The sequence below is a fragment of the Trachypithecus francoisi genome, unplaced genomic scaffold (genome assembly GCF_009764315.1).
Source record: "Trachypithecus francoisi isolate TF-2019V2 unplaced genomic scaffold, Tfra_2.0 Lachesis_group1, whole genome shotgun sequence".
Classification (NCBI taxonomy): Eukaryota; Metazoa; Chordata; class Mammalia; order Primates; family Cercopithecidae; genus Trachypithecus; species Trachypithecus francoisi.
In genome coordinates this window covers 135006389-135030430 of record NW_022681454.1, presented here as the reverse complement: position 1 = coordinate 135030430, position 24042 = coordinate 135006389, and the positions used below count along the sequence as shown (strand labels likewise).

The 24042-nt window shown below is 35.7% G+C and overlaps 1 protein-coding gene across 1 annotated transcript in view; it reads left to right on the top strand.

Annotated features, from left to right (window-relative positions):
• SLC7A11 (solute carrier family 7 member 11) overlaps positions 1-24042 on the top strand; it is a 79851-nt gene that overhangs the window by 36745 nt on the left and 19064 nt on the right. The window contains exons 7-8 of the mRNA XM_033215280.1: positions 21169-21292; positions 23431-23534. Of these exons, the coding sequence (XP_033071171.1) occupies positions 21169-21292; positions 23431-23534 (228 nt within the window). The remainder of the gene's footprint in view (positions 1-21168; positions 21293-23430; positions 23535-24042) is intronic.

Sequence of the window (24042 nt, the reverse complement as noted above, 5' to 3'; positions counted from 1 at the left end):
ATTGCTCTCCCTTGCTTTTGTTCACTCGAAAAATTTCTGACATTAATAGAACATGTGGTTGATGTACCTTGGGATCAAAATTCCTGCATTTCTCTGCATCACATATGCATAAAAAATACATTTTGCCCAAAGACAGTTTGTTCATATAAGGCTGAAGTGTCAAATAAGTGGTGCAGAAATTATAGGATTATGTTAAAATATTTTATCGTGGGGTAATCAAAGAAGACAGATATTAATCCTTCAAGTTCTTTGTGGAAGCCATTTAGCTTTCCTTTCTTTCTTTTTTTAATTGTAAGGATTCTTTTTTTAATTCCACTATGAGGCAAAATTTGAAGGGCAATGCTTTACTTTCTTTCATAGTAGTTGTTTCAAAGTTCTAATTTTAATCTCATTGAGTTTTATATTTTGAGGCTAGAACAATAAACTCTTGTTTTAGGAGCAACAACGTTGGCTGATTTAGTTTTATGCTATGTTTCTGTTCTCTTTAATTAGCTGAGAGAGAGAGAGGGAGGGAGAGAGAGAGAGAGAGAGCAAAAGAGAGAGAGAGAATACAAGTGGCATGATAAGTAGAGTCATAGAATCACAGAATTTCAAAATTTGAGGGGACCTTGAAGTCCATCTAATCCTTTTTAACCAGATGCAGAGATCTTCTCTATAATACCTTTACACAACAATAATTCATGTATGATAAATTGAGAAAGTATTAATATAACTTCCTTGAACTGGGCTATCAGCCTTTTTTACTTCCTTATGCTAGGTAGCAACCTGCTAATTGCTATGACTATTTCAAGCCTAGATAAATTTTTGTTAGCTGGCATAAACGATGGGTCAAATATTTTGACTGCAATAGATACAACCAAAATGAGAGTTAAATAAAATATGCCAGAGATTCCAGAGTTAGTATCTTGTTATCTGAAAAGAAATACCTTCCATAATCAGAAGCAGTAAGTCAGCTATTAGATTGTCTCCAGCTTTTGAGTCCACATGTATGTAGACCCCCTCATCCATATTCTTATTTATGCATATAAGCTGCCCTTGTTCTTTTCTTTATGTCTGGATTTGAAAGTTAGGTGTTTGTGCCCAAAATGAGGTTCACAAGTAAAGCTTACATTCTGTGTCATACTTGGTGAAAAACTTCTTGGACAACTAAAATCTAGTCCAAGGCCTGCTGCCATCTGGGCATTCATGCAGATGCAATGTTGTTTAAGATTCTCACTGAAATAGGATAATGTCACATGTGGTTCACTAAGGGTAGAGACAAAATGCATTCAGGTTATTATATTTACACACACCATGCACTGAAATTATTTTGGTAACTTTATTCTAGTCACATTCCAACACTGACTTAGATTATTGATCTGCTCAGGAAAATGAGCAACTTTTGAATTTGGATAGGCACAAGCTAAAACTGTATTACCAATGTAAACATCTAAAATGAACCAAGTGAAGTTGAGACTTTCCAGTGAAAAAAATATTTTCTTCTATGAACTATAAAAACATCTACTTGCTGAGTCTTTGAAAATAGCACTGGTTCAGGAAATCAAAATTCTAATCCTGTCTCTTTTTAACTAGCTGTTTGACCTTGGACAGACCTCTAAATTGCTTCTGAATCTTTGTTTACCAGTTTTAAATGGAAGATGATAATCCCTATATTATAGTTCTCATGGGGTTGTGAGGATAAAATATGTGAAATTTAAAAATGTTAATGAGCTCTACAAGTAATATACAAACACCATCTGCAACCAAAACCTATATTCTTCAAAGATTAGAATATTTTATAATCTTTGAAAAAATTAGAGGATTAGCATAATTGTTTTATGAACGGGGAGTGCCTTTTCACATACATGACCTATTAATCAGCTTGAAAAGTTGTTCTGCATCATCAGCAAAGTGCCCAATTATTAGTAGTTAAAAGGTTCAGAAGATGATGAGAATCGCTATTTATTTTATAGTCTACTAACCTCCCTCAGGTGACAATATGCTCACACATTGTAATCAGAATGACTTCCTGGCAGATTTTTTTTTCCTTCTTAACCAAATATTTGTATGCTCACACTCCTATTGTCATTGTCACTGTTGGCTGGTTGTGCTGATATAATGGATGGACTGTTTGTGTTTCTACTGAAGTCACCTATTTTTAGGTTTACTATCTTACCAAGAAACTCCTTTATGACGTCTGACAAACAAGATCTTGATCTGAGTGGCTGACATCATGTATTTTAATATTTATTTTTACTTTTTCTAGAAAAGGAGCTATTCTGTTGATACAAAACAGAAGAATACAAATACAAGGTCACTCCCAGATAATTTTTATGAATTTTTGTTTAATTTAAAAATATAAGACATTCATTAAAAACACAAACAGTATCTGCTTTCTAACAAGTAGATTGATTGCAGCATAAAAGTAGCACCTCAGATTACTTTTAATAACATACTGTATATTATCTTCATTCTGCGGTGGAGAAAGCTGAAGTTCAGAGTAGTGAAGTAACTTCCCATATCCATGTAGTTAGCCAATGAGAAGACCAGAATTGCAATCCACGTTTGCCTGGTTCTAGATCTCATACTCTTTCTAACATGACAGCTGGTCTTTGGGAAATAAAAAAAAGCTGATCCTTGAGGGTACAAGGTGGCTAAATGGCTAAGGAAGTAATTTTGCTATGGAAGAGAAAGTTGGAGGAAGAATAGAACCTAGAAGAGTAGAACAGAGAAGTGAAGATGTCTCAAGCAGCGGGTGAGCATACATACAGCCATAGAAGAATTCTTGGTTTTAGGGAACAGTATGTAGACTGTTTTGACTAAAGGAAAGGATTGTGAAGAGGAGTCAAAATCAAGATAGTGGTAGGATGTGGATAAGGGGATACAGCAACTCTGAGCCTCTACTATCAGAATTTTGGATCTTATTCAGTAGCCAATGGTGGGCCAGCAACTCTTAGCCTCTACTATCAGAATTTTGGATCTTATTCAGTAGCCAATGGTGGGATGGAGGGTGGGAAAACTGTTGCAAGTTTTGAATGTATGGAAGGCAGTGCTTGGAGACAATTAACTTTATGACAATTTTAATGGATTTTCATTTTGTGACACATATGCAGTTTTTAAAACGTTATAGTCTATGAAGATATGTTTTAGTTTTATTTGCATGTTTTTTTTAATAAAAGCAAGTAACTCTGTTAATTGCCTCATACACCTGCATCATTGCTAAAGTCAAACAATATGATAAATCATATGGCAGAAATTATGACAAACAGCATCATAATCTCCACACTGTCCAAGCCCAAAGATATGGATTAGACTGCTTAGAGAAGAAGGATGCATCAGTATAGTGGTGTTTACATACTATGCAAAAATATAGAGCTATCTTACTATCATTTATTTTCCCTGACAATGGAAGAACAAATGGGATTTAATTAAATGAGAACATAGTTCATTTTAAAATTAAATTTATATTTCAAAAGCATTGAAATGAGAATTTGGTTAAGCATTGGAATTCTCAAAATAGAGATAAAAAGGATTATTGTTTAGCCACAATTTAAAGGATATTCAGGTTGAAAAAATGACAGACTATTGCCTAAATGTGTTTCTAGTTCTCAAATATTATAGTTACCTTTTTAGATTGCTGAATATATGGGAACCAATGTAGGGAAGCACACCTTACACTACAGGCCTATTTTCTTGGGGTGGGGAGGGAAGAAGGTGTCGTGTACTTGTAAAGCAAAGGAAATCCTTAGTTAGATTTTCCTTATTCTTGTAAGTATGGTAAGGTCAAATAGAAATCTTAGGTCAGAGTTTCTAAATATTTCAAATAAGATGTATTAACGATTTGATTTTACTCATTTCGTATTCTAAGTGAAGGGAGGTATAAGGAAGAGAGTAAAATAGCAATGCCAGTGCACGATATGAGTCAGCCTGGGGACAGCGGGCAGTTCCAGGCACAGTGAGCATCACACTGGTCTTGTGAAGGTAGCTCTGGACTTGGAGTCAGGTGGCCCCAGTTTTAGCTCTTGTTTTGTAAATATTTGATTTTATGTCCTTAGCTACATCTTTTGTCCTCTCTGAGCCTCTGGGTTATCAGCTGCAAAAAAGAAATGGTAGAGTAGCAAATTCTGAGTCTCCCTTCAACTCTAGCATGTTCTATGATTCTTGTCAACGACACACGAGTACCTAGTTTGACAAGGAGAGTACGTCACTATGGGAGCATGGCCGAAGGGTGGAAATGTAAACAGAATATCTGTCTTAGGGACACTTAAGAAAAAGTGTCAAGAACATGAATCAAGAGAAAGGGATGCTATGGCCATTTTCCAGATCCCATGATGGTTAGGAGATTAGGCAGGACCAAAGTTTCCTCAGTTGTCTCAGAAACTGTTAAGAAGTTTGAATGGGTAAATGGAGGAAATGGGTCCAAATTGGCACCCCTTCAAAGTGGAAACTTAGTTATTAGATCTGAAGATCTAGGATCATATCCAACCTATAGAATTGAATTCTACTTAAGGGATCACCTTAAGTAGAGTGTCTTGTGACATATGGAGTGTACCAGGAAAAATATAGATTTTAAAAATGCTTGTTAAGAGTACCATTAATGTGGCACAATGATGAATCCCTAATCCTATTTACTACTTTTACTATATATGCCCGCAGAAGATATAAAATGATCTGTAGCCTCTGTGGTCCAGAAGGTTTATATTAGTCTTTTATTATGTGATTCATTATTTTTCTCAATAGCGTAGACATATGGGATTGCCCATAAGTATCTATAGATGCAATTATATGAGAGGAATCTTTTCTGATGGGTCTGCTACATTTCAGTATTAGACATTCCCCATAATTTAGTTAGGATTGCATTTCTAGATTTCTAATATGCTGCATACATAAAGAAAGAGAGGGAGCAATCCTTGTCATGACTTTCAAAAGTCTGCATTCATTCATTCATTCCTTTTCCCAACTAAGTGGGTATTCTAATGCTTACCTTAAGAGCTTTGTGAGAATTAGATATAATTTATGGCTGTGTCTGACAATGCTTTGCTCATAGTAGATACTTATTTAATGGTAGATGGTTTGCTTTTTACTGATATTGAACATCATGTCATTAGTTCATTTCTCACCTATAGGGACTATCAGATCAGGATTTGTGGACATAGGGAAGCTGTTTCTTTTCTTCTGTACTGCTTGAGTGTTGGCTTTGACAAAACCCATGCTCACAAGGGAAAAGACACCCTTACTTGAAACACCCGGCCATGGGAAACGACAGTTATCTCAGTCTCAGAGTTAGAGCATTTCTAATCTCCAATGCTGGAGGTTGTTTTTCAAGAACATATAATATTTTATAATTGGCTTTCTAAGGAGACAGGCTCATTTTTTTTAAATCACATGGTTTTCCTTGCTATTTAGTGCTGTACCATATTATCTTTCTTTCCCTTTCTTATATGCTCTGTCTTAAAATTATAGAAGTGGAAAAATACATCTTTCTGTCACAAAAGTTTAAACAATAACCCATACTGATACATATTATTGAGAATGCAGTGATCAAATACAAAGGTCACTGTTTTATATATCAAGCTGTACAATACTGTATGAAAAATAGTTTATGATATCAAGTTCATGGCATAGCACTAAAATATGCCATAATATGTAAAAACTAGAGCTTATAATAAATAGCCATATAGCACAAAATGAGATATTAAAGAATAGAATGTCTGATTTTATGAGCAAAGTCACTTCTAGGTCCTGGGAGACTGCTCCTCACACAATGCTTTTCTTGGTATCCCAAGTCCCACCTCTTCCAAAGAATCTCTTCTATTGGCTTTTCACGATGCTATTCCTTCTTCCTCCCTGATATTCTATGGTTATGGCCGTTCTCTAAGAGACAGATAGCAAAAGATTTATTATAGTAATGTCTCCAAATTTCAAAATGGTTTCAATTATCATATTACCTGTGTGTACAAATAGTTCTCTACTTGGTTACCTTCTTCTATTCACACATTGACTTGGCTTAATGTATTGGACTCATTGTCATAATTAAAACCACAATTAATTTGACCTTGAGAAAATAAATTATCAAAGCCTGTGATGTTAGAAGGGGAGGAGCCATTAAAATTCACAACCCTTTTATTGTGAAGCTAATGAAATAGAAGCCACAGAGATGATTAATTTGTCTATATTTATAAGTTAAAATCTTGATCCTTTTCTAGTGCTCTTTCCAAATGCTTAGTGTTGTTGAATAGAAATCTAAGAAAGATGGCTATGGCAAGATTTTAGCCTTGAAATTAGCTGGGGGAAATGTAATCATTAGACGTGACCTCTATGTCATTTGAGAATAGAACAAAACTGCTTTTAAAAATGTGTAAGAGCATTAAAATTTGCCTGCGTTCGACTTTCTAAAGCTGTTAGTCAAATAGATAATGAAAGAGGGTGCTAGGCTAGTTGAAGTAAGTAATACATTTCAGGTCGTTTACTGAAGGTCATTTGGTTAGAAGACTAAAATAGAAAGTTTACGATTAGGAAATGCTGAAATGTTAGAATATTATAAGGAAATAGCTGCTTTTTATTGTCTTTAACATCTTTACAGATACACTGTCTCTTAAAATAGGTTAAATATCATTTGTGGAGGCAATATTTAATTTTTCTGTTATTGATATTGTCAAACAAAGTCTCACTTTCTATATTCTGGCCTGAGGCAAGTAAAAGAGAAATTTAAATAGAAAACAAGATTAACTTTGTTTTCAGCCAGAAAATGACAAAAAGAAATGAGTGAGATAGCAAGTGGAAGTCATGATTTTAAGATACTATTCTCTAGCTGCTCTGGGTCTTATGGAAAAAGGTTAAATGTGTTTTAAATATATGTAAGTGTTTAGCTATTTAATCCTCATAGTGCAGTGTCCTCTTGCCAAGGAGAAGTGATCAAGTGGCAAATGTTGGGGGAAAGCCACTAGAAATTGAACTCAGTGATGTCTTTCTCTGAGCTACGGAATTGTTTGTCTTTATGCCAAGTCACAACGTGGACTCTGAACTGCAGCAAGGCAGAAAGCTTCAGTTTGAATACATAGGTGCTTTTCAAACCATTGGGCTTATGATGCAAGCCTGTGGCTAGGCAGAGCAGGTATTTCCTGTTCTCTAAAAGATAGTGCTAGTTCTATTCTATTGTTGCCATATCTATAGCGATACCTGGGTGGAAGTCCCTCCCTGCTTAACCCTGCCTCCTCCACTCCCTGCCTCTGATCTATGGGCACTTAGAAACACAGGATATCCTGATTATCCTGTTTCAGTATTTCTCATAATGGACACATATTTGTTTATTCTATTTTTAAATGACGGGGACACAAATCTCTACCCAGTAGTTGTGGTCGATGATCCATTTAGTTAAATGAAGAAAGGAAAATTTATATGTATTCTGTACCATATCGGAAATCAAAGTAAAACTTTATGATTGTGGTATTTTCAGTAACAATATATAGCATTTCCTCCTTTCTTTTAATAATAATAGACATATTTAAAATGTCAAAAAATTATGATGAAATTAAAAATCACCTGTAATATCTTAATCACATCAAATAAAAGTCCTCACTGTTATTATTTTGATATTTTGTTTTCCCCCATCGTTTGTGTGTGCATGTGCATGTATGTATTGCATTATATTGCTTGAGATAAATGTTAATGTGCATGTTTCTTCCTAACTTTGGTGTTATATAATGTATTTACTTGGTCGTGTATTGTCTGATTCCCAAGGCCAGAGCCTTGTCTGTACCGTTACAGCCGTATCTCTGATGACTGGAAGGTTCCTCCAAGTGTGCCCTGCCCTTTAGATTTGCTGCATCTCAAGCTCAACTCCAGTGCTTTCTGTTTATGTGCTATAGATCTGTCTCACCATCTTCATTTCATGTCATTTTATTACATTTTCCTATATCACCTAGATCTTAGTAAAGAACATTTTTAATGCTAGTGTAATATTTCTTTGGGGGGATGTGCCAATATTCTTGTGGTAACTTTCTTGTTGGACATTGAAAGCATTCCTAATGTTTCTTAATGTATTAGGCTGGTGCAAAAATAATAATAATTCTGGGTTATACATTTCATATATACATATTGGATATGTAAGGATTCACATCCTTACATAGAATAGATCTAGAATAGATTGCTAGAAGAGAATTGCTCTGTCAAAGGCAACAAACTTTAAAACAGTTTGTCTGTTACCAAGTTGCTTTCCAAAGTGGGTATATTAATTTCCTCTCTCAACAGCAATATCTAAGAATACTTACAGTGTTGGGTGTCATTATTTTAAAAAATCCTGGTTAATTGAAAGGCAAAAATTACACCTCATGGTTTGAAACTGCATTCATTTGATCACCAGTGAGGCTCAACACTTCCAGCATTTTTAGTAGCTACATGTGGTTACCATTTTGGAGCATGAATATTGGTGATTCATCAGAATTCTTTGTATATTACGGGTATTGATTCTTTTTTATATTATTTGTAAAAAGTTTACCCCAGTTTTTCACATCACTCAATTTTCTTTATGATCCCAGCTTACAAAACTTGTGATTTTGTTTCTATAATTTGTAATCAGATACAATAACCATTTTTAATTTCTGTATTGCTATTATGATCCTCAAATTTTTACATCCCTAGATCATTTTCATCTCACCCATATTTTCTGTTTGTTTGTTTTCTTGGTTTCTTTTTTACAGCCCACTCTTTACCTTATCTGGAATGGATTTTTTTTTAAACCTGATATAATATAGGCTCTTGACTTTCCCCCAAATTTCTCAATATCCCAGTATTAGCAAATAGTCATATTACTCCTTAGTTTATGATACTTACATTACAAATATTGATACTTGTCATTATATTAATATATTTTTATATTATATACTAAGTTGTACTTCAAGGTAATCTATTCCACTTGTGGTTTTATAGATATATCAAGCAATTAGTATATAATTTTATTAAAAGTTTGTAATACTCTTTTTTTAATCTGAAGGGAAAGGTAGCCTCAATTTTTATTATTTTTCTCTGAATAAGTTGACTTTGAGTATAACTTATATTTGCATGGAGGTAGTTTTTACTCTTGGCTGTTCATGTGGATGAAGAAAATCTGTATAGTGCTTTTAAATTTAAAGCTTGTGGTGTTTCAACTTATCTTGGTAGTGTTATCTCTCATAATTAAATCTGTTCTATATAAAGATATAGTCCATGTATATGGCTGAGTCTTTTATAGTCCAAAAATTTATTTTTCTGTGTACTATGGTTTATTAACTTGACTTATTTTTCTTCTTTCAGATTTAAAAAATGTTAACTAATTAAAGTAACTTCCCAAATACCTACCAGTGACATTAATCTTCCTCTTTTTGTCTTTTGTTCTTTTTACCCCCTAAATCCTATTAATAGAGCGACTTTTTAATATGATTTTCTACTTTTCAGAATACTTCTTAATAATATAGCAAATGCCTAAATATTAATGGAAGTATTAATGGAAACATGCAAAAAATATTTCTTTATGATTCTCATAATTATTGAAATTGTCTTAGATTAAACATGAATAAATTTGATTATTATATATGTATTCAAATTGTTGGATATATAATCCTGAGAAACAATCCTTCACTACATATGTTATAAAAATGGTAATGAACACATTACCTAAGAAGTGTACGCTAGAAATAATAAGATACCTTTTCCTTCTTGACATCTTTCTTCTTTTTGAACCAAGTATCTATAGAAAAATATTTGAATCAAATTTTAATGAAATTATTATTAGAGGTTTGCTACTTTTCTTACAAAATGGCAATATCGCCAGGCACAGTGGCCCATGCCTGTAATCCTAGCACTTCGGGAGGCCAAGGTGGGAGGATCACCAGAGGTCAGGAGTTTGAGACCAGCCTGGCCAACATGGTGAAACCCTGTCTCTACTAAAAATACAAAAATTAGCTGAGTGTGGTGGTGGTTGCCTGTAATCCCAGCTACTCAGGAGGCTGAGGCAGAAGAATCGCTTGAATCTGGGAGGTGAAGGTTGCAATGAGCTGAGATTGTGCTATTGCACTCCTGCCTGGGTGACAAGAGCAAGGTTCTGTCTAAAAAAAAAAAGAAAAAAAAAAAGGCATTATCAATGTAAGCCTATTTCATAACAAGTCTTTTTTTCCCCATGGTGCTTCATCCTCACTTGGCATATTCTAAATATGCATTCACAAAACACAACTGTGTTGCTCTTTCAACTTCAGTAGTCACGGAGGGAGCTCAGTATTTTGACAACGAATGTGAACTGGCCATTCGTTGTACATTTAGAAGTGAGTCTTCCTTGTGCTCCTTTCCCTTCCAGGTGTTGACATTATTTCTGTCTGTGACTATTTTTCGTTGGCTGGTTTCTCTAGAATAGTGAAGGCTGATCCTTTCCATGTCACTCACACCCTGTTTGTTTGTAGCCAACTCCCCACTGGTGACTGCTGGCTGATCATACCATGCTGTTTTTGTATTTTATGGAGAAATGTTCATGTGTGGCTGCTGTGTTTGATATTAAATCTGAGATGAACTTCAGGAGGTTTCCTGCTTTTTATTATACATAATTTTGGCTAGGGACAGTGTTATCCTGTTCATAAATCAGGTATTCTCAGAGATTTAATAATTTAGAATTCACATGAAGATTTGGTGGAATAAACATTTCCTTTCTCTGTTAAGCTGCCTCTTAACTTTCTTCCTTTTTCGCCTTTCTCTTCACTGCTTCCATTTTTTCAAGTCTTCTTTTAGTCTTTGCCAAAAATAAAAAAAATAATAAAACATAAGACAACAACGAAAGAGGCCAAAGAAGCCAGAAACCCTTTCTGCCTGTGGTTACAAGCCACATAAAAATCTAGGGGGAGCAGCATGCCAGAGAGAGGGTCTTCCATGTCTTGTCCTGTTTGAATTTTAGATTCCATGAGAGGATGAATTTTTGTGTGTAGCTGATGTCTTTATCCCTTTACTTATTAAAGCATCTAGCATATAGAAGATATTTAACAAACATTGATTAAATGAATGAACTCGATATAAAGAATGTTAGTAAATGCAATGGGAAATATCCTCCTGAAATTCAGATGATTTTAAAAATATTTCTTGCAATAAGGTTTTGATAAAAGCTAAAGTTATAAGATATAGTGACTTATGAAAACATTGCATGAGATAATACGGTCAATGTATGTGACCTTCCAGAGGTCTGACCTGATCCCACAGACAGCCTTTTTAGAATGCAGGAGAGTGAACAGATCACTTATCCTTTAAATGATCTTCTGTAATTATCATTATTTTTCAGCCAGGCTGACACTTTGAAGTTATAATGATGGAAGGTACTTTGATGTGCTATACTGCTGCTTGAGGACAGAATCACATCTTCAGGAGACAGGAGAAGAGATTGTAAAGTTGGCATCCTATTCTCTCCTGTGAATTGACAGAGCAAAGCAAATGCAGAAACTTCTTTAGGATGCCTGTTACATGAGCAAGTGGGCTTAACTGAGTTTTCAAAGAATTCTGTTAAACAATCTTTAGGGATTAGTTTTATGTGCTACAATTATTAAATAATGAACTTTCAAGAAAACAAACTTTAGATTTCACCAAGTCAACACCCTTGTCAACTCATGGGGAAATGTAAGTCCAGAGAGATTTGGTGATCTTTGTTTCTGCTAGTGATGGGGACATGACTTGACCCAGACTTTTCCATAATTCTGTGAAATCAAGTGAATACAAATACCAGAGACAGAACTCCAGAGAAAAGATGTCACCAAAAGACAATTTACATTTGGGATGGTATATATAAACATTTTTCTTGATTGTAGGAATTTAGAGTATAAAGCTGAGGGAAATGATGGAAGAAAAGGGAAATTAAGAGATGGACAACTGTATGAACCAATTTTGTTTCCCTTGGGCAGAGAGTCCCTGAGCCATAAGATAGTGTCACTTGACTTGAGAAAAATGTTCCTCGAGAGAGGGACGTGAATGTTTGTAGTCTAAGAAAAGGCATTAGTAAATATAAAATGAGTGCACAAAAGCTTATTTTTCACAAGTTTTAACTTTTGAGCTGAAAGATAAAAGATCACAACATTTCCATTTCTGTGGGGAATATGAATAAATTGACAGCCTGAGGAGAGGAGAGTCAGGGCTTACTGGAGGTTCTGCCATTCTGAGCGCCTTTGTGACCTTTTCAGGAAGCTGTCAACTGTTCCAACCAGGAGTCTTCATCATCACTTCCTTGACAGTGACGTATTATCTCTCTGAACTGGCAGGGTGCTTAGCCCATCAACTCTTTTTTTCTCTTTCCCACCTTTCCTTCTGCTCCATTCAGCTGCTATATCATGTCCTCTGTGGCCTTGGCATGTGGATTTACCACTTTTACTAAAGCCAGGCCATTGTTATTGGCTTTGCTATCAACTTTATACTTTTCCTACTAACATTAGCTTCATTTGCTAAAGTTATTTTTCCCTTAATTACCCTAAGAGTACAAATAGAGATTTGTTGCAGTGAAAAATTATTTTCAATTTTAGGGTCAAATGTGTACATACATACCTATATAATCATTTATATATAGGCATTTTATAAAAACAAATTTTTATATATTTTATTTATTTATTTATTTGACATGGAGTCTTGCTCTTGTTGCCCAGGCTGGAGTGCAGTGGTACAGTATTGGCTCACTGCAACCTCTGCCTCCTGGGTTCAAGTGATTCTCCTGTCTCAGCCTCCTGAGTAGCTGGAATTACAGGTGCCCAACACCACACCAGGCTAATTTTTCTATTTTTAGTAGAGATGAGGTTTCACCATGTTGGCCAGGTGGGTCTCGAACTCCTGACCTCAGGTGATCCACCTGCCTTGGCTTCCCAAAGTGCTGGGATTACAGGTGCGAGCCACTGTGCCTGGCCCAATTCATATATATTTTAAACTATACTTTAGGAAGCCAGCATTGGGTCCATAAAGCAATGTGAAGACATGACTTGGAGCATCTAGAACGGTGATTTTAAACCTACTTCAACTACTGGAGCACATCTTTCTTTGACAGAATGTCAATACATGAAGCTAGTAAAAGAGGACTCATCTGGTTGAAATGAGTGAGAACAGGGTATTCTATAATCTCACTGCTCATCTTATATTCTAATTTCCAGAGCACCCTACTTGAAAGCCAGTTGTTTAGTTGACCACAAGATGTCAAAGTGAAATGATCAACATTTGTTGCACTTGCCTTTACTGGTCAGAAATGTTGGAGGCAATTTTGGGTGGTAGAAGCAGTTTCATTTGGCACAATTGAATGTCTCCATGTTTACTTGTTTCATTTCTTATTGTGCAGCAGAAATGTGATGGGACCTGGTTTGTGTGTGTACAGTATAAGTTTTCTCAGTTCCTTCTAAGACCTGTGTTTACTGTCTAAGGGAATTTTGACTTATTTCCATTTACCATGCCAAAGTGTGTGTATTTATTTTATGTTGCCTTGTTTTTAGCATACGAGTATATTAACTTAACGTTGCTTGTCTTATCATGTGTCCTTGGGCAAAACAACAGGCAATTATACTTTGTTCTTTGTTGGATGGGTGGCAATTTTCAAAAGTGCAAGATATTTTAAAATTTCACAATAGTGAACAATGGGGTTGATCTCTGCTCTGTTTTGGGGAAGTGTGAGTAATAATAATGCTTATCTCTCCTAGCTTTTAAAGATGAAATCAGTTTTTATTTGATATTACAATTTAGAACATCATTTTAATAATTTTATGTCATATATTTGTGTCTTATAAAACAAGTAATATATTGTAAAGTAAAATTTAATGAGGAACCATTTTGAGTCTTGTATAGACTAACTAAAAGCTACAGAAAAGTCTTGATATAATGAGGTCCTTCATTCTCTTATTAGTTAGAATAATGCTAATTGCTACAGCAGACAACCCACAACATTTCAATGACTTTACACAATCAAAAGTTAATTTTTAAAAATTATGTAACAGTCCATTGTTGGTGTCCCTGGCTACTGGCGGGCTGCCTTTCACATATTTATTCTGTGACCCATATTCCTTCCGTCATGTGGCTTTGTCATGCTATAGGTCCTTTTCAACTCAGGAAAAGGAGGTCACAGGGTGACCCACTTAACCACCTTGGTCTTCAATGAACACATCTACTCACTTTCTGTTTGCAAGAATGAGTCACTTTCCCCTCCTAGACACAAGAGAGGCTGGGAAATGTAGTGTGTCTGCTTTGTTAGCTGCTTCTCATATATAACTTACACTTTGGAAAGGGAACACAAACTTTTGGTGAGTAATTAGTTGTCTGAGCTGTAAATCTGAATCTCAGAAACACTATTATAAAAATGGTTCACCGAAATGTTGCATTATCTTAGTGTTCTGTAGACCAAATCCTGAAGAAAATAATAAATTAAAAAAATTAATAACAACCTAACAGATAGAAGAATTGAACATCAGTGTAAAATTTAATTTTTTACTATTAAAATATGTTGTCTTCTTAGTTATTTAATTGCTAGTATTTTGTTTAAAACCAATTTTGTTTTTGTACACTAGAACTTCCCTACAAATATGTTTGTGTTTATCCATGATAAATATGGATAACTGTAATATATCTGTAAGACACACTCTAAATCTTTAGAAAATGAGAAAAAAATGAGATGCAGACAATGCAAATTTTTTGTGTGTATGAAATGCAAGCAAATGAAAATTTACTCTCAAGCTACATTTTGCTGAATAATTTTATTTAGTCATGAATTTATTCTAATACTAGAATAAAAATAATGAATAGATAAAACTGCTTATATGTATGTTTCTGATTGCTTATTATTCTGTAGTTCTGAGTTGTAAGTTTTCATTTTAGTTCATTTTTCTATGTGGTGGTGGCTAAGAATGACCCTTCTGGCCATTTTTCTATATGGCTTTGCTGCACTTTTCTCCTTCCTTTATGCATCTCTGCACATTTTTCCATGAGCTTCCTTTAGCCCTGCCGTCTTTTAATCTTTGTCTGTTCATTTCTTACATCTCCCTACAGGTCTCTCTGTCTTCTCTTCTTTTATGGAGTTCTTCATCTGTGGACAATGGAGAATGGTGAGATTTAGATTAGACATCAGTGGTATTGAAATTTAAAATGTCTCAGTGAAAACACCCATAGCCTTGCCATGGTTCAGTAAGAAGCAGAGGGCAGGTGTTTGATGCTGGAAATCAGTGAGATCACTGTGTACATTTATGTAACAATATGCTCGGCCCATCACTTTGTTCAGCCTTGGCCCAGAATCATCATTAAGCATGAACATGAACCATAGACCTTTAAAAAATGTTCATAAATAGGCTTATTGAATGTTTTCTTCCTCTTGCTATATATTTTTTCAGTGATCACCTATGCCTTACCTGCAACTATGTGCTGTATCTCTTCAAATACATTTCATTTATAATGTTTTTAATAGCCCAATTCCCACTCAGTAGAAAACTAGAGTTACCGCCATAGCACTAAATGACAATGAGGCAAAATCACTGAAAACACACAAAGAAATGTGTGTTCTTCTACAGATGCTCTCAGTCATTTGTAGTCTAAGTTTTTTCATGTCTGGAAAACTATGTGTTTTCTTGAATGCTTTCTTATAATTCAATCCCTGCTAGAAATGTCAGAAATCAGAGAGGCAGATAGGACAGTTCCATGTCAAGGGGTCTCTGGAGAGTTTAGTGTGAGCAAGAGTCAGGGAAAGTATGTCAAAATGTATGGAAGAAAACTTACGTGAATGAAAAATACAGATAGCTTTTCTTTGAAATGTACTCATTTACTTTTTTTGTCTGCAACACATGACTGAAGTTTGAAGGGTAGAATAAAATTAACAGCTGTGGTAATAAGATAAATAGAGTACTTCTGCAAAAAAGTAAATTGGTGGGTCGAAAAGAGAGAAGTGAGAGATGTTTGCGTCATTTCTGGGTCAGACTTACAGAAAAGCTTTCAAGGTCTTTACCTTTAGAGGGTCACTGTAAAGAAAATGTGAAACAAGTATGATTCAAAAATAAATGCTTTCAATCAAAAGGTACTTAATATGATTATAAGTACTTTATGTTGAGATAAATTACAGTTCCATTTCAATTGTATGTAAAGAAATAGTCCCTGGTTTCCCTTTGTGTTTTGTGTCTTACATATTAAGGTATTTGCCATTTTTTGTTCTTCTTAATTTTTTCTCTTTCCCTTCTTTCTTTTTTTCTGAATGCCAAGTATATTTGTTAAAATGTTTAGAATTTTTCAACAGAAATGTGAAGCCTCAACCATTTCTCTCCAGAACACACAACTGTAGGTTTTGACAGAACTGCCTATCATCATGCCCAGCCCCACAACATAAAGACAAGTTTAGGTGCCCCAGGATCCATGAGTTCTGTAGTCTCCATTCTATGTGTCCAACAGAGGAGAGTGTATATGATCTATTTGGACTTGCACAAATCTCAGAAGACTGTATTCATGTTATAAAACAATCTTGAAATATCCTAAATCCAGGTGATTAGAGAATCACTCATGTAATTCAGACCACTCATGTGGGCTGTATGTCAGAAATCCTTCTAACCTTCAGGTCTCCTTGACTTCTCGGGAGAATCAGACTAGGTTTATTCATTTCATTTTCATAGCAAGGGTTACTTTTAGTGAAAATGATGCACTGGAAACAATAGTCATTTCTGATGCTCCATGATAGTGTTGCAAAGCATACTTTAAAAAACGCACCTTATTCTGCGTTATTTACCAGTTTATTTGTGGTGTGAATGTTTTTTCTACTATTTCTACTATTAGGTGTGAAGAAAAATATACTTGGCTTAAAATGTGTCACACCATGACAATTGGTCTTCTAATATTTGCCTCATTTATATAAAAATAGTACATGTTTGTCAGCATGTAAAGGTCCTGGGGGCATTGTACCTAGAGTTAAAGCAGGCACAAAGCAGCCATGCCATTGTGACAAGATATACCGTGTGTGTGGAACTCAGGGCCAGAAGATGTGGGTCCTGGTTCCAGCCCTCCCACTTACTACTTTTGTGACCTTGATTATGTCGCTCAACCTCTCTGAGCGTTGGTTTTCTTGTTTAAAAATTGTGGATATTACTTCCTATTTCCATTGGTTGTTGTAAATTTTGTTTGCTCATGCTGCTTCTCATTCCACAAATGATTTAAAATGACATGCATATATTTAAAGGTAAAATAAGATGTATTTGGCAGTGCTTTGTAGATTATACAAACATAAGTTGCCTGCCATCAGTATAGGGCCATTTTCATTTCTGGAGAAGCCTATTACTCAGAACAAAAGTGCTTCTAAGCACATGTTCTGGAGACTTCCATTTAACAATTTCGAATAAAGCAAATATGTGTGACATAGACTGGTTATAAGTGCCAGTTTAAAATAAGCCTGTAGGAAAGAAGACTATCCAAGACCTTTTTGATTGAAGACCATTTGCAACTAATAAAAATAGCAGACTCTCACATACTTAATGCCTGTTAATTGAAAAGAGCATTTATGACAAAAAGCTCTTAGGATTAAGTAAGTCTTGTAAATGGTATTTTGCTGGTCATAACAAACATGTACTAACATTTGAGAAAGAATAGAACTTAATTTTGTTAAGAGTGAGTCATTTTTACTCAGCTTAAAAATAATGCTTTTGTTGCAATTAGGATTGGTGGATACCTCACAAGAACACAGAGGATTTGAAATATCCATGGCCTACCGGTTCCTTCCTCTAATTCCCTTCATTATCAAGTGCCATTTGCCTTAATCTTGGGTTACTAGCAATGCTATCTGCTTTCTGCATCAAAAGCCTCCAGGAAATTGCTCTGGCATGGCCTAATAGCTTTTATCTGCTCATCCAGTGGCTCTTACACTTTGATACTTGAAACCTAGAGTTAAACTGTGTAGGGCCAAGCCCTTCTGAAGGAGTCAACTGCTCTTTACTGTCAATAATGGCTGCTTATGCCAAGACAGCCAAGAGAGCCTCCCCACCCACTTCCCTCTGTCAAAGTGAAATGGAACCTAAGTATGGAAGTTAGTGGCTATTTTGCCATACCCCCTCCAACTTGCCATTGCTTAATTGCATCTGATTATCAGCTGGGAGTGGTGGCTCATGCCTGTAATCCCAGCACTTTGGGAGGCCAAGGCAGGAGGATCACTTGATGCCAGGAGTTTGAGACCAGCCTGGCCAACATGGTGAAACCCTGTCTCTAATAAAGATAAAAAAATTAGCTGAGTATAGTGATGGGTTCCTGTAATCCCAGCTACTAGGAGGTTGAGGCAGGAGAGTTGCTTGAACTCGGGAGGCAGCGGTTGCAGTGAGCTTGGATTGTGCCCCTGCACTCAAGTCTGGGCAACAGAGTGAGACTCTGTCTTAAAAAAAAAAAAAAAGACTTTTTTAAAAAAAAGAATAATTATAGAGAATTTACTGGATATGCTGTGCATTGCAGCAAGATTCGACTCTTTCTCTTTTGTTTATATTTTAAGCTGTTGTTTTTCTCACTACTATCTGGATAGTATATTTGGCTAATAGTAAAATTGTTAGTCTGTTTCTGCTTATCTGAGGCATTCTTACCTTCCCTCTTTTTCTATAAAAAAAGTTTTTTAGGAAAATTTATTGTAAGCTTCTGTTTTCTTTTAAATAATATATAATTTTAAAATTGTCTTTCCTAAGCAGTGAAACTATTTGAAAACATTCACTTCACATTACAGTTCATGTTACACAGAAAAGTGATAAAACTCATGAAATAAGTTTGTCCCCTTCTTTATAGTAGATAAAATTGTAGTGTCAAGGAATACATGAGAAATACTAGCTTGATAAAAGCTCCAATAAACTTTATTTTAAACAACTGTGATTTTCCTTAAAAGTAGTAGAGTTGAGGGACCCACATGCTTGAAAGTGGACACACTTTGGTGGTCCAAATGTCCGAATTTCAACGTAGAATGTGTATACACCTGAATTCTGGGGCTTCCCCTTACCAATTTTGTATCCTTAAATAGTTATTTAAGCTCTTGAAGACTTTATTTTCTCATATATAAAATGTGCTGATGTTCCTAGCTCACAGAATTTTCTAAGGACAAAAGGAGACACATATGTAAAGTGCCTAATAAAATGTTGGGCACATAGCAGCCCAATGGTAGCAGCTGCTCCTGTTGTTTTTGTTATTAACGAACAGAATGAAGGGAAACCAACCTAGAATGTTAGATTTTCTGGGATACCTTCTGCTTAGATCAATTTAGGAAATGGCCCTCAGAGAGACTGTAATGTCTAGGCAGGAAATAGGCAGGCGGCTGACTTGGAGGAGCTGGACTGGGAAGATAAATTCTATGCTGGGAGAGTCACAATCCCAAATTTCAGACTTATTTCTTTCTGCTATTTTGCAGCATCATGTGATATGACAGTGCTGTTTTGGACAGGTTACTTCACTGCAATTAATAATGTCACTTCATTTTTTATTAATGGAAACTTTATATACCTTAATCATATGCTTGCAAAGAACAGAGAGTCTTTTTCCTCTTCTTTTCCTCTCTTCCCCTCTCCTTCACAGAAAGAATTTACTCCCTATGTGGGGGTGTTATAAAAGCTGAAAGGATTCAAGGTCAAAATAATACACTGAGTGGTTGAAAAGCTGTGTATACACCTTCATGTTCTCCTTCTTACCCTTTTGCATTTACAATAGCCCTTCTTACAAAGAAACCGAATTCATCTTTAATTTGCTTTATGCCATTCATCCTTTTATATTTGATTGGCTCAGTGATATTCTTTACTTAAATTTAGCATTTATCAATCACAACTAGCAATGCATGTTATAGTGTTAGCAGAAAATTCCACAGGACCCTCTTCACACTGGGGAAGGGGACCATCTGCTACTTTCATATTAGGATGTCAGCATTTAGAGGTCAATGTGTTTCCCCATCAAGGCTGAAGGCTTTGGGAATCGGGGGAAGTGTCAGGCTCCAAGCAGCATAATGAATGACAGTTGCTGACTGGCTAGGCTCGCATGTTTTCAACAGGGGATATCGCTGTTCAGTATAATGTGCTGGGACTTAGTGTGGTAAACACACCAAGCTTGGGTAGTGAGACAGGCTGTGCCTTTCCCCTCCCCGATTCTGAACTACATTTTCATCTTCGAAGAAATTGTATTGAGGTCTTCATTAGTGGCACCCAGCAGGGTGAAGGCTCCATGAGGGCTGATAAGCACTATGGCTGAAAAATGATCAGCCTTTGTTCAGGCAGTTGAAGGTTTAAGCTGCCTGAACTGGAGAGAGTCTGAAGAGGCGATTCTGTTAAGCAAGTAATGTGTATTGGTAACATGGAATCAAATTATTAGGGTCAGTAACTTCCTGGCTTTCCCAGTGCATTAAATGAAGACATATAATATTGCATTTGTGTCGGGTACTTCTTGATGCCACATAGTGTCAGCACTGTCTGGTCGTCTGTACTTCACAGCATGTCACCTCTAATTTCATGGGATTATCTGTGCTGTTGCATTATTACATACTCACAATCTTGAGCTTCCTTTGAACTCACAGCAGGGCAGTACAAAGTCATTATTGTGAACACTTCTGTGCTTTCTTGTGTTTTATACAAAATTATGGCCACATTTAGAAAGGTAGATATATCCCTCTATCATACTTCCAAAAGTGCACGTTTATTTGTTGGTAAGGAAAACTACTGATGGAAAAAAAATTGAATGTGAAAAACATTTTTAAGGACTAGTGTTAGAAAGATGTCAAGGCAGTGAATTAGTATTAGAAATGTTTATAGGACAGTGGTTCTCAAAGTGTAGTCTGATCAGCAGCCTCAGAATCACTTAGGAACATATGAGGAAATGCAAATCCTACTGAATTAGAAACTGTGGGGTGGAGCTCAGCAGTCTGTGTTTTAACAAGCCCTGCATGTGATTCTGATGCATCTCAAGTTTGAGAAACACTGCTGTAGCATTTATGGAGTACATGAATGACATAAATCCATATGTTCTGGGGTATAGCAATAGACAAGACAGACGAAGTATCTGCCCCCGTGGACCTTATTAAGTTACAAAGGAATATGCGGTTCTTTGCCCTGATGAAATGTGTATACATACCCAACAGAGCCTATAATTATTGTAGATACCATTATATTCTTCATTTGAATTAGCTTGTTATTTTCTTCGGTATCAGACAATGACTAACAAAAGATAATGAATAAGTAATTCCTTTGTGCATTTCAGAACCATTCCCCTTGCAATATGTATATCCATGGCCATTGTCACCATTGGCTATGTGCTGACAAATGTGGCCTACTTTACGACCATTAATGCTGAGGAGCTGTTGCTCTCAAATGCAGTGGCAGTGGTAAGTCCAAGTTGGGAAAATGCCAATTGGAATTTAGGTTAATGAGTTGATACAATTTTATAGTAGTTCCCTCTAGCAGAAAGTGTTTTGAAATTCTGTAATCTTTTCTTGACCTGAATAATAATGAATATTTAAAAAATTTACAGCATACCTTAGCGTGTTCCTTTTAACTGATACATCTAAATTCCTATATGCTTTCCCATTATTTCTAATTTCTTATAAAACAATTTCACACACAACATGCTTGAAAATCTGTCAAGGCTTATTCTCCCAGCATGTCTTTAAAGATAGGTGGACAGTTACTGAATCTAAGTAAATGCATTTTTTGTATGCAAATTACAATTTGTTCTGTACATTTTCCTATTTATAAACTTTCCAAATGCGAACTCAAAATCCTTTCCCCAAGTATCACTTAAGAATTTTGATGTGGACCGTGTAAATTTGGTTTTCCTAGTATATCCTTTTGAATAGTAGTCCTGGAATATTAATAAATTTAGGAAATACTGGGTTATTCAAAGTTAAACAGATGTTGTTGTTATAATACTTCTCAGAATATTCAAGATACCAACATGAATTTTAACTCCCTAAGAAGTGGATACACATCATTTTATAGCATTTTCCAAAATTTATTTGACACCAGGACCATCTTTGTCCCCAGTGATCATGTTATAAGACTGTTATTCTGGCTGGGCATGATGGCTTACACCTGTAATCCCAGCACTTTAGGAGGCCGAGACGGGTGGATCACGAGGTCAGGAGATCAAGACCATCCTGACTAACATGCTGAAATCCCATCTCCACTAAAAATAAAACAACAACAACAAAAATTAACCAAGTGTGGTGGCAGGAGCCTGTAGTTCCAGCTACTTGGGAGGCTGAGGCAGGAGAATGGCATGAACCCGGGAGGCGGAGCTTGCAGTGAGCAGAGATCACACCACCACTGCACTCCAGCCTGGGCGACAGAGAGAGACTCCATCTCAAAAAAAAAAAAAAAAAAAAAAAAGACTTGGTGACTCATACTTTTATTTTGCATAACACAGCTAGTAAGAGACCATTCACTCTTGACTTCATAACAATGAATGGTGAAAAATTAAGTTCCCATTACCTGATGTCAGTTCCTTTTAAAATAGTTAGTATAACCTCATATCAGCAACATCTACAGGGAATAAATTATCTCATTTCATTTGAACCTGTTTGAGTTCACTGTATTGAAAAAGACTTTGACCACTGCTCTAGGTCCCACCAGACAATCAAATACACAAAGCTTATTGAAGTCAGGTCAGTCATCTCATCTTTCGAGACAAAGGGCAGCACTTACTCTTTGGGCATAATGTGCCCCACTAATTACATAGCACCAGCTGCATCAAGGACAACTAATGAATCCAACACATTTTCGTTTTTGGAAAATACATCCTTCATGGAAATTTGCAATATTGCACATATCATGGCATAAAATAATGTTTTAGAGGTTGTGTTTATCTTTTAAGTTTCTGTGGCTTATTGGACTTTTATTTGTGTTCTAGCCTTTTTATAGGAAACCACAAAATAAATTGACAGATACATGAGGGGGAGGGGGTGACCTTATAAACAGAGGTTTAGCTAGTGTGATTTGCTGGGAAAAAGATTTTCAGAGCTACTCGTGTATATGCTATAAATTATTAAGTCATCAGTTATTTTATTTACCTCCTAACAATGGGATTGGCATATGAAACACACATTTGTAATACTTCTCAGTGTATTTCAATATCAAATATGGTTTTCCAGGCTAAAGAGAAGGTATTATAGAGAAAGATTTCTATCTCCAGAAGTAGAATTCTGATTTGAGCTTTTATCACTTGTCAGAGTCAGAGACAATACACATCATAGTTGATAAAGATTCAATAAATGGATCATTGCTTTTTGAAAGTAGAGAGAAGGTGCCTGTTTAGACCTTTGACTACAGTTTTGCAACAAGCAATGTCATGGTCCTTGCTTTTGATTATTGTCTATGGAGTTAGTCTGACCCTAACCAAAGAGAGAAATTATAAAACATATAAGTATCACCAGGCTAGTAGAAAGTCTCTAGTTTGGCCTAAATTGTTTCATTTTATTCCACTTTCTGGCAAGGCATTAATTTGCTTCGTTCTTTCTTTCACTAGACCTTTTCTGAGCGGCTACTGGGAAATTTCTCATTAGCAGTTCCGATCTTTGTTGCCCTCTCCTGCTTTGGCTCCATGAATGGTGGTGTGTTTGCTGTCTCCAGGTGAGTGAGTTCATATATTTCCAGAAACACATTTCTGTTTTTGAGATTGGATGTGATAAGGATAACTTTAAAAAGAAAAGAAATAGTGCCTCCAAACCTGTTGTTTTAAAGGGACATGCAAGATTGAAATGGTCCAAGTATCAACAGCATGTTTTATTCTGTCCATTAGAGGGCACTGCTTGCCTATTAATAGCTTATTTGGAAGCCTGACATGTGGCTTTTTTAAAAATAGTATTTCCACAGAGTCTAACAACGGCATTTTATTTCTGGTGATGTAATTTTCTGTTTCTCTGAAGATGCCAAGAAAAAGAGTAAAGTAAGAGACATCAGAAATCACCACCCCTACCATCTGTATTTCCTTTGTTTAGTTTGATGCAAAAGTCTTTTTGTTTTAATATAAGATTAAAACCCGATCAGATAAATGTGAATGCTACATACGTGTGTGTACCTGTGGATGTACATGTGCGTGTGTTTGTAGAATTGTATTGACAACACACATAGAAATACC